Source organism: Gymnodraco acuticeps, unplaced genomic scaffold (genome assembly GCF_902827175.1).
Source record: "Gymnodraco acuticeps unplaced genomic scaffold, fGymAcu1.1, whole genome shotgun sequence".
Lineage (NCBI taxonomy): Eukaryota > Metazoa > Chordata > Actinopteri > Perciformes > Bathydraconidae > Gymnodraco > Gymnodraco acuticeps.
In genome coordinates this window covers 16,559-28,690 of record NW_022991079.1, presented here as the reverse complement: position 1 = coordinate 28,690, position 12,132 = coordinate 16,559, and the positions used below count along the sequence as shown (strand labels likewise).

Genomic DNA, 12,132 nt, shown 5'->3' with positions numbered 1-12,132 from the left:
CAAGCCGGGCCTTCACGCCTAACCTCTGTACGCTCAATTGGAAAATCATGCAGGCTGTCTTCATCTTGGCCGTGTGCTTAAGCGCTCGTATTGTTAGTAATTTAACTGCCTATCTGACCATGCAGTTTGAGTAAACCCATGACCGGTGCAAGCCAGCTGCTTTTCTCCAGGGTTTATTATTCTGGATCCAAACCAGCTACAGATGTTGATCATGTGTTTTGCTTTTGTAATATGAAAGTAATGAAAGCTTATTATTTAAGGCTCGTACAGTACATGAAGGATTTTATTTCCTAATTTGTTCCTCTCCTTTTTTTCTTCCAGTTCGACAAATACACCCCCAAACTGGACAATCCATTCATCAGACATTCAAACGTGAGTTTATTTTTGTCATTCTTATTCAAATGTGTTATTTGCATTTGGCAAATCAAATATCTGACACATTTGAATGTTGCCCGAGAGCGTTTCTGGTGATGTGTGTGCATACGAGTCCTACACGTATCTCTGTTTGATTTTGCTCTGTGTCTTTTAATTTGTATCTCGCTGTCCTCCTCTTTCCTCCCCAGTTCTTCCCCTCCTACCCCCCCCACCATGCCAGGCATGCCCCCGATGCTCCCACACTCAGGACCCTTCAGCTCGCTGCAAGGAGCCTTCCAACCCAAGGTCAGCCCCACACCCTCAGCCTGTACACCACTGAAACACCCACTCAATGCTTCATAAAATGACATGCACTCGAGTAAAGTCACCCTTTTATCAGCATAGAAACACATTTTAAATGTCCTACTGCATGTAAAGAGTGGCTGTACACACTTACTTTCACTAGAGCAACTCATTTAGCAACAAGAGACTAGCTAGAGTAGTTTTGAGCACACACACTCACTCTCTCTCACACACACAGACACACACACTCTCTCTCTCTCACACACAGACACACACACACTCTCTCTCTCACACACAGACACACACCGATGATGATGAATGATCAAGAGAAGAGAGAAGAGAGAGGGCGATCAAGAGAAGAGAGAGAGAAGAGAGAGGGTGATCAAGAGAAGAGAGAGAAAGAGAGAGAGGGCGATCAAGAGAAGAGAGAGAGAGGGCGATCAAGATAAGAGAGAGAGAGGGCGATCAAGATAAGAGAGAGAGTAATGTAACCTTCAAATGAAAAATATGCGGAGGATATGCATTTTATGCGTAAAGGAACAAAATGACCATAATAACGACATACCAATTTCCTGTCTGGGACGATACATTTTAAAAATGGGTCTGGTATAGAACAGAAAACATTACTTATGACCCTCCTGTGAGACGTGACAAATAATGTAGTTATGAGAAATAGTTGAGAATGTTTTCGTTATCTAATAGCGCAGATAAGACAATGAAGTAATACGTTTAAAATAAAAGGCCCTATTTAGCTTTTGGGTTTTCCCTTTCCTGTCGTGTGTTATAAAGGTTTGTGTGCATACCATGTAAATGGTCTGTGAAGGCTAGAATCCCAAAGTGAGTTTCTCTTCAATAAAACAAAAAGACCTTCTGTTTTCTGTCTTTGGTTGACAGAAGCAGCAGAGCTTCGTACACCAAAGATGTGAACAAGATAGTAATAAATCTCACCGCACCCCATTTAAATCCACAAATCTATCTATAATACTCTGTCAGACCTGACTGGACCTGAACTGATCTAAGACAGGCCATGCCAGAGATGAGAAAGTGATGTTTAGGAGAGTGAAGGGGAGAATATGCAGAGGCAGTGTGGGATGTGAGGGGAGGGGAAGGGTGAGGAGGGGTGTGAGGAGTCTGTCTGGCAGATGCCCAGCGGCTGTGACCCGGTGTAAGCCACCAATCAAAGCTGGCCTAAATCCGCTGGCCCGGTTCCCAGGGGGCTCTGTCGTGGAGGGGGCCCTTTTGTGGAAGGCCCCTCCAGATGGTTCTTGGAACAGTCTTATGTGTCCAAAGCCCCTGCTAAGTATTCCTGGAGAGTAGCTAGGGAGGGGGCGCTTGGGATGTGTGTTTGTTAGTGGGGGGGGGGGGTCACCCTGCAGGATCTTCTTCTCCATGACGTGTCGGGATGGATTAATAAGGCTGATCTAGGCACTCCAAAGACTTAGAGATGGGGGAGATGTGTTTCTCTGACGCGGCTCAGCGCCTGCAGCATCTTCTCGGCTTTATCTACTGACATCAGCCATGTAGAAGCAGTCGCTGAGGATTAGTGAGCTGTACTGTAGGAGGGTATAGGGTTACAGGGATGCTAGCACCACTATAGCTAAAGTGTCTTACAGTGTTTTCAGTTTCTCGTGTTTCCATGCAACGCGTATCAATCTTGATTTGTTTGTACTGTGTATCCGTGCAGAATATAGTTCAAAGCTTCGTTTTATAACGCTGACATTCGTTCTCTAAATGATCCTTCGACGGCTGCACAGCACGTCTATTCATTACAGTATATTATATTTCATTAAGCTGACGTTTTTATCCGAAGCGCCGCACAATAAGGGCAATCAACCGTGAAGATACAAGCTATAAACAGCGAGTACATTAGCTGTCAATAAGCCCAAATATTTGTTGACTACAATACATACATTAATGTATTCATTTGTTTTGTATCTGGTATTTCTGCAGAGTAACAGATAACAGCGAGGCTGCAATAATACAATTAGCATAACACTAGTAGATAAATACATGCGTAAAACTGTTTCCCTCTCATGTGATTCAAACATTTCCAATAAATCTAAATGTATTCATAAAAAACAGACGTAATCCTTTTCTAAGTTCACAATTAGTTTTTATCTGCTGAATATGTTCAGATGTGTGGGCTTCAGTGGTTGAATAAATTAATTTCCACTGCAAGCCTCAAGGTTAAATTCATTTCATAAAGTTGATTTAATACAAAAAGAGGAACTGTGACGACAGACATTCAAAGCGTCATTCTCAAACCCCCCAAAAAAGGCTTAAAAAATAGATTATGAAATGACATTATATGTGAACACCTTGGAATTCATATCCCGTTTTTCTTTAAGGTGTCTGATCTGTGAATGTTGAGTTTTTTACCGAACATCTAACCATGTTTCTGTTTCCTTTTGTCTCTCTTTCCGTCAGTCATCTAATCCCATTGACGTTGGGGGACGTCCTGGAGCAGTACCTCACACACTCCTGCAGAAGGATCCACGGGTAAGCATCGATAGCATCCTGAAACAGTCTGTGTCTTTTCCTGTTGTACACCCTGTATGTGTCTCAAAGAGATGTGGATGCATGTATTTGCACAAACATCTTGTCGAGACTTTTCCTCATGCATATCTATGGACACAAAGAGAGACTCAGTATTAAATGAAGAATCGAAATACTGTTGATTCTTTAAGCCTGCAGAACTGCATATCCTCTTTTTATATGTGTTGTTTACATTATTGATTGCCCATTTGTCCATACAGATATCAGATCCATACAGGACATCCGTCAGGGTAAGTGGTTGTCTTGTCCATCTTTTGTAAAGAATGTTTCATCTCTCTGGCCAGGCCACAAAGTCTAAAACTGCAAATTCTTCAAACACTCCTGATCAAGGAAGTTCATGGTTTTGGCTGAATTTAAGGGTAGCTTTGAGGTCTCATTGGGCTAAAGTCAGGGTTAGATTTTTCTTAATCCGTTGCCTGGTTGAAAAATTCTGACGAGTTCCCACTTTGTAGTTTGGCCAGAAAATCTCAATGCCAGAATCCATTTTTAGCTCCTTATATCAAAGCCAGCAGGCTAACCTCAGTTTCTCTCTAAATTTTTAGAAACCTGGCAAGTGGTGCGCAGTGCATGTCCAGATCGCATGGCAGATCTACCACCACCAGCAGAAAATGAAGGTGCGTGACACGGATAACGATGTCTTTCAGGAATCCTGCTGTCATGTAAAACCAGAAACAGTGTATTGGGTAAAGGAATAAGTGAGGCTTGTCATGTCATAGTTGGATTGTTACCTGTAAGATAATCTATAATGGTGTTAAAAGATTCAGAAAGACCATCTTGGTGCGAAAAATGACGGATATCAAAATGCTGTTAAGGTTAATAATGATAACAAATCTTTCTTCATTAATTCTTAGCAGAATTAAAGGCTTTCTGCATGACTCAATGCATTTAAATAGAAATAGGCCGATCAAAAACCACTACATTTATAGCACATAATCAGTATATGTGTAGAGTGGTTCAGTGATTACTTATTTGTGGAGGCCGACACGGAAGTTAGCATCGCAAGAGCTCCCTCGTACAAAGAACAATGCGATTTTTCCATTAAAATTCACAATATTGCAGTAAATAAGATCTGTGGCAAACACACGTTTATAATACTTCCACATTTTGTTCAGCAGGATCATTTCTGCACCTTAACACCACTTAATAGCATAAAGCATAATTGCAATGTCTATAAGTAAAAAGCTAAATTAAGGCTATAAAGGAACTACATCACACTTCAAATCAACACCGCTAAGCTAAAGGCGGCTAACTCTCCGCATGATGAGTTTTAATTGTCTCATTTTGCCACTTGTTAGCAACCGCTGTTTTTAAGACATGTGTAAAGCTTCAGTCAAATCAAATTGCCAGAAGTAAAAAGTTAAAGTTAAGCTATAAAAGAACAACATCCTAGTCGCATGTCTACTTATCACCAAAGCTAAGCTAAAGGAAGCTAACTTTCTGCTTGATGACGTTTAGGAGTCTCATTTAGACACATTAACAACCACTGTTTTAAATCCACCAGTGGGGTATTTACTGACACACGTTATGTTGTAGAAGCAAACATGAAATGCTCTTAAGGTAGTGTTTGCCACAGATATTATTTCAGGAATTTAACAAGAACACATTGACTTTGAGACGAGGGAACAGGAAGTAATCAATTTCTAAAACTAATTTCCGTGTTTTAGGACTCAATCCTGCACCTTATGTAATTGTATTGATGATTTGGACACAGACACAAATATTTGTGTGGAGGATGGTGTGGCCTCGCCATGGAGATCCTCTGCTTATGCTTATGGTGTCGGCCATTATTGGGCTTTGAACCCCCGTAAACAATGATATAGTTTTTCTAATCAATACATATATTTGTATAACACTGTTAGCTACAATTTTAGACATGGAGCCATTGTTGATGTATCTGTCTTCCTCTGATCTCTCACTAAATGTAGCTGAGGATAAATCCTGCCTCTGGAAACGTTTGGTACTGTCTAGACACCTAATGTCCTTTCTTTGTCTCACTCTGCTTCTCTCTTGACTGCAGCAAATGCAGCTGGATCCTCACAAACTTGACATGAATGGGAAGTTGGACCTGTTCAGTCGCCCCCCAGCTCCTGGAGTCTTCCCAGGGTTTCCATACCCTCACGACCTGGCACGACCCCTCTTCTCTTCCTCAGGTCAGTAAGGACTTTCCAATGCATGGTGACAACACAAATTATTCAAAACACTCAAATGATCCTTTTCCGAAACCCTTCCAGTGCCATTTTTGTCTTTATGTAAATTAGCGTTTTTAGCTGCAATTACTCCGTCACCACTGTAATGAACTTGCATCAGGGTTTTTTTTTTTTTTCCTCCTCTCATGTAATGTTCACTTAATTATAGTGCTTTTATAGCAAATGTTTTGCCAGTAAAGGGAGTCAGATATGTCTATGAATATGGATGACTCTCAGTGAGGTAATTGGCTGATTTGCCCTGCGTTGGAGGGCAACAGAGAGGCGAAACAGCCTTTGACTGGTAATTATGCAGTGGTGTGTCAGAGGCACTGCTGTAATTGGTTCTTTCATTAACAATTCATGGAATATGTGCGATGGTAACAGTGTTTCGTGAAAGAAGCCAGCTTGTTGCACAGTCAGGAAATGACCTCAATAAGCAGCTATAGACTCACGTGAAAGCTAAATATCAATAGCTCATTTGCTCAATGGCAGCATCCTCTAGCTTAAATGTATATCCAACAAGTTTCAGATGCAGAAAATATGTGTTAATATATACTCACATTTACATTTTTAGAGTAGTTTCTGTAGAAGAAGACTTACATGTTCTCTCTGCATGTCCACTTAGAGAAAGTATAACTGGATAATAATAATAATAATAACACTGTTATACCTTCTCTTTTCCGATAGGCCCAGGCCACCCCGCCCCCTCTCCTTACGGCCATGTCCCCCACCCCAGCGGCTTCCTGCCTCCTAGCCATTTGGCAGGTAAGTGTAAGTAACCCCACATTTATTTATTTTGTATACATGTATCTCCTCCTTCTCTTTGTCTCTTCGTCACCCGTTCACTTTCTCTCTTTTACAACATTGATTAAAACACATCACAAGACACCAGGGTGTAATTTGAAGCATAGGTATTTCTAGATTTTATCATTTTTTTTAAATCATTTAAGGGTTATATGGAATCCATTTGGCCGATTTAGTCAGTCCGTTGCAGCATTTCTTTAAGATCACGGCAATGGCATACATTCATTATGATACATAATTATGATAAATAACTGTCTGGTGTCATTAAAAATACTTAGTTAGCGATCCCCTATTTCTTTGCAAAAGCTATATGCAGTGCAGCAGCATATGTTGTTTTCTATATGCTTGCAAAGTAATTTGAGGGTAGATAATATTGGATTCATTTGTCCATTTAATATTATGTTTTATGCATTCATTTATTTTTCCTCCATTCCATCCGACGCCTTCAGAGAGGCAAGTTGATTTCATGGAATAAGCCCTCGAGTCAATCCATTTTGTGCTTATGAATACATGGTGCGCTGAGGAGGAAGATGTAGCGAACAAAATGTTCCTGCGTGGGGAATTCATGTGTGAGGCAGCGGAGACTTCTTAATTGTTGTCTTTTCTAATACATTAACAAACCCCCGAGCTGAAAATCCTTAAACCCTAATCTGTTGGTAAGTCCTGCATTTTCCTGATGGATTTTTCACTGTCTTAAAATGGGGCTGCAAATTATCAGTTGATGAACTTCTCAGGGTAAAATGTTTGTGGTATTCTTCTAAATTTTACAGGCTGTAGTCTGCGACATTGGAGCCAACCAACACTTTTTTTCCCAATTAAACCATTGTGGTCTGTCTAGTCTAATTCTAACAGCTTCTAATTCCCCTTGTCCTACTCACTATTGTCTATTTTCAGCACAGAGCAACAACTCTTAAGTAGAAATGTCCCCCATCAGGCAGTGTTCCTCAGTGTCTCCTCTCCAGTTAGTGAATCCAGCTTCCAGCGACCTGGCCACTGCAGGATTATCAGTCAGAGAGCTAGGGTGGCAGCGCTAAAAGAAATCACAGCTCGCTTGTAAGAGAAAAGCCGAGTGGAATGAGCTGGTGTCGGATCGAGCACCGCCAGCCAGCACCCCCCCCCCCCCATTTTTTGCTAATCCCTGTTTGGCATTTTACAGATCCTTTCAGTCGCTCCAGTTCCTATGGCGGCCTCGGCAACCTTTCAACCAGTGCCTTCGGAGGATTAGGCAACCCCTCGCCTGGTAAGCGCTGGCCCCCTCTCCGCCTCCAACCCCTTTCAAACTGGCCCCTGTGGCCGGTAACAGAGCAGTTAGAGCGTTAGACCACAGGGAGAGCCAGGAGGGGAGGAAATAAAAACACTTAGCTCTAGTTTCTGTGTCAAAACAGTCCCTAGCTCAGGGAGGCCCAAAAACCTCCTCCACTTCATCCACAAACCACGTCCCCAACAGTCTGGCTTTAATCTGGCGGCGCTGCTGCCAACAGGGTCTCTCAGGGCCGCTGTTTGGTGGCAATTCATCAATTAATTATTTGACAAGCCCCTTCTGCACCACCATGGAGGGCTTTATCCCCCCCTGCATCATTCTCTCTATGGCTTTCTCTCTTTCTCTTCATCCCTCCTATTTGTGTGCCAAAGCCTGTTGTGAAAATGGATGTGATTGGAATAGACATGCTGTGGAATGCTAAGGTCTCCCTTGGCTTCTCACAGCCTCTCAACTCCAATGGGCAAGTGAGTCTCCCTTGTTCATCTAGTGCAAAAAAAAAGAAAGAAAGAAAGGGAGGTGAGGGGGGGGGAAGCCCTTAAGTCCAAATGAGTAGTTTTTTTTTTTCTCTGGTGGGGGGAGCCATTAACCTCTAACTCTTTCAAACAGATTCAGTGAGAGAACCTCCAGAGACAAAGACAAAAGCCGCTTTTGTTGTTGAGTCTTTCTCATCTTATGTGTCCTCAAGAAGGTTTTGTGCCCAATTAACTTACAGTGGGTCCCACGCCTGTCTCATCCCCCCCCCCCTTTATCTCTCCAGGGTCCAACAACATGTTTGGCACTAAAGAGGGGCCAGGAGGAATGCCCACGTTCGGCAGCCCCCACCACGACACCTGGAACAGACTTCGACGCACACCGCCATCGTTCCCCACCCCGCCACAGTGGCCCAAAAGTGCCGACGCAGAGAGGAGCAGCTCGGCCAACAGCCACGAGAGAGAGAGGGAGAGGGAACGGGAGAGAGAGAGAGAAAGGGAGAGGGAACGTGAGAAGAGAGACTCGTCTGTCGGGAAAGAGGAGAAGGATAAAGACAGGTGAGTTTAAGGCCGACGTAAATGTAGTTATGCTTTTGTTTGGAGGCTTTTCGATTATTATTTCAGATCATATAATAATAATAGTCACAAGGATACACATATCTGCCAAAATGCCATTACTTGACAGTTTTTCTGCCATTTGACGCTCCACTAAATGTCACTTTTGTTTTTAAGCATTAAGTGAAGAAGGTAAATCAATCACACACAAATGTAAGGGACAAAAAGTGTGACTATTTCCAGAAACATAACTAATATAACGAGGACATGGCATCATACAGATCCATGTTCAGCTTGCAATAGCATCTAAACAAGCTATTTTATAAATGAATGTTCTGCACAGGTAGTATAAGGAAAACAAAGCACTTTTTGAACCATAAAGGAAGTACAAGGAAGTATGTGAACCTGAAAATGAGCACAATAGGGCCAATCCTTCAGTTTTTTCAGTCGTATCCCTGGAAAATTAAATAAATGAAATTGATGTATCCAAAACAAAACGGGTAACAAGCAGCTCTGAGAGAAATTGTCAAAAATACATTTGATGGGAATTTGTAAAATCTACCAAACATTAAGTTAAAGTTAAGACAGTACACAAGAGCATCGTCACCTAGATGTTTTTAAGGATAATGATAATAACCGATAAATCATTTTTGGAAAAGTATCTTAACTAAAGTATCTTACTACTTTTAAATCCAGGCTGAAGACTTTTCTTTTTGCCACTGCTTTTAATTGATATATTCATATCTCACACTACACTGTAACTTTTAGTCATGAACAATACCTGTGTTATTCGTGTTTCATTATCTTTGCTTTTAAATGAGTGTTTTTAAATGCCATTTTATAATATGTTTCTTTATGCTCTTAATGTCTTTCATTTTTGTAAAGCACTTGAAATGCCTTGTGTTGAAAGTTGCTATATAAATAAACTTGCCTTGCCTTGCCTTGCCTAAATACATTATGTCCTTGCAGGGATTCTGTGGACCGTAATCGCCACTCCAACCGTTCGTCTCCGGCCTCGGCGCCGGTCAGCTACCAGATCAGCAACCTGATCCGCTCCAACAGCCAGAACTCCTGTGACTCGGGTCGACATCATAGCGGCAGCGTGGACCGGGTCCGTGAGGCGGAGAAGGAGCTGCTGGAGCGCCACAGAGAGTCTTCCTCGCAGGGCGACGTGAAGGTGAAGGAGAGCCGCTCGCCGGGCAAGGAAATGCTGGAGAGGAGATCTTCAGAGGACTCCATCAAACCCGCTCAACGATCTCCGTCCCCTTACTCAAAGGCGGTGATCAACGAGCAGGGCATGAAGATGGCAGGTGGGCCCCCGCCTACGCTCAAGGACAGCGACAGGAAGGAGCCCCCGATAGAGCTCCTCCACAAGGTGAAAAATGACATGAAGATTAAGGAGGAGAGGAAGGAGGAGCAGGAGGTCGTGGTGGTGAGCTCTGAGCCTGCACCTCAACCACAACCACAACCCCAAACTCTTCCTCCTCAAATGGGCCAGTCTATGAACCCTCACCACCACCACCCGCCGTTATCCCACCAGGCCCCTCTCCCCTTACATCGAGGCAGTGACATTCCAGTTCAAGGCATGCACGGCGTCCCCATGGCTCACTCGCTGCCTCTCTCAATGGGGGGCATGCCTCAGATGGGCAGCCTTAATGTGCTAGATCGGGCTCGTATGGCTCCCTTTATGGGTGTGAGTCCTATGGCGGGAAGGGAACGCCTCCCGCACCAGTCCTTCCCATGGGACCCGCTCCGAGAGGCGTACCGCAGCCTGGACCTGCAGCGGCGCATGGACTTCCAGCTCAGGGCGGAGCAGGGACACCGCTTCCCCAGCATGTACGAGCAGGAGCGAGCGTACCGCGAGAGGGAGGCGCACGACTACTCCCACCACGAGCACCTGTTGGAGGTACGGCGAGAGCACGAGAGGATGAGGCAGCAGGTGGAGGAGCGAGAGCGCATCCATCTGAGGGAGGAGCTGGACAGAGCGCGCCTCCATCAGCTGCACCAGTCCCCCATGGAGGGCCATCTACCCCACATGGCCCCTTTTATGCCCCACCTAGGCGGCATGCCCTACCCTAGACTCAGCCCCTCCACGGGACACAACGGCCCCATGAACAGGACACCCCCTACAGCCGCTTTAAGCGCACCTCCACCCCTTGTGCCAGCTGGTAGTGCCAGGCCAGTCTCACCCAGGAGGACTACCCCCCTCACCTCCACCCAGGACCCCCGGGACTACTCCCCGTCTCGCAACCCCAAAGAGGTAGAGGCTCGGTAGCTTCTTAGAAAGTCTTTCAGCCCCCTAATCTGAACTCCGATAGTGAACAAAATGCACTGCTCTTCACCAGGAGAGAGCAAACCTCCCTAAGGGAAAGGGTATGATTGTACAAAGTAAAGGTGTGTAAGGCTGATTAAGCACATGACTTTATTTTTAACGGACTGGAGGTCGAACAATGTCGGTAAAGAGAACATAAATATGTGTATGTTTATATCCGGCTTAAATATTTGATAATTATTAATATATTAATCAAATACCTTTTTTCAGCTTTGTGCGAAAAGAGAGGTCCTGAAATGAGTTTGTACATTTCCTAACCGTGTTCCATGTATAGATATCATTTCTATGAATTGTATGTATTTTGTGCATTACGCCTTTTACAATATTTATCCCAGTTGATTGTGAGACATATCCATTATGACCCACTGTAAAGACTGGATTTCATTTCAACTTTCAGTAATTTAACCTCATGGTACCAGGATATCCTCAATGATGAAAATGTACAAAGTTACATTACGGATTTTTGTTTTGTTCAATTGTTTTGCCTTTGAGATATGCAGATAAATATATATTATGAGGTCTTTGTTCAGTCTCTGTAAAGAAAACTGATGTAAATAACCTGTTGATATTTCTTCGCTGCAAAATGACCGTGTACATTTATTAGTCTTTTTAACCATTTCTAGAAAAATGAAATGAAATGAAACATGGGGGATCACGTCCCTGTTGGATATCATGGAAACAGACAAGCCTGGCCAATGGGTGTTTGACTGGAGGGTGTTGTAAGGGGGCCTAGAAGGATCATCTGCAATCTATGCAAAGCAGCACACAGCACCCTTATGAACCCGGACGGAGCGGACGATACTGGTGATACGAGAGACACTTGGATTAACACGTGTTTATAGAAAATGATGGAATTATGAAAAGACTTCCAAGTCAAAAACTGGACCAGCCCCGGACAGAAAAGAAGGACACTTTTTCGAGTGGGCGGCAAAACGGACTTTCTCTGTCAACCTTGTGGTGTTGTGCAGTTGTTTTTCTTAGACTCTTGTATACAAAACAAGTAGAGTTTTAGGCGTGCAAAAAAATGAAAATGAACATTCTTGGTTTAAAATGTACGGAATAAAGTTTGGACCTAATGTCATACATTTGTTTCTTGGTTCCTTATCCATTGTCAGTGCCGACTACGAGCACTGGATTTGTCTTTGAGCCAAACCGACTGAGGGGAATGTTGATGTGAGGTTGATAGGTTTGCCAATAACGCTTGTGCCTCAGTTTTCAGCATTTAGAGTATTTGCTCATCTGATATCAAGCCATTATTGTTGAAAACATAAAGGCAACAGGCTTGGCCGGCAGAGTAGCCTGAGCCATAAA

At 43.4% G+C, this 12,132-nt stretch overlaps 1 protein-coding gene across 1 annotated transcript; it reads left to right on the top strand.

Annotated features, from left to right (window-relative positions):
* Positions 1-321: 321 nt before the first annotated feature.
* Positions 322-11,904, top strand: LOC117560043 (autism susceptibility gene 2 protein-like; the record flags this gene model as incomplete). The annotated part of the gene is given in 11 exon segments (XM_034236795.1): positions 322-372; positions 564-578; positions 580-660; positions 3,085-3,156; positions 3,414-3,443; positions 3,756-3,827; positions 5,231-5,363; positions 6,087-6,170; positions 7,360-7,443; positions 8,222-8,492; positions 9,459-11,904. Coding segments are annotated over 11 exon segments (2,199 nt in total), but the record flags the coding sequence as incomplete, so codon positions are not given.
* Positions 11,905-12,132: the final 228 nt, after the last annotated feature.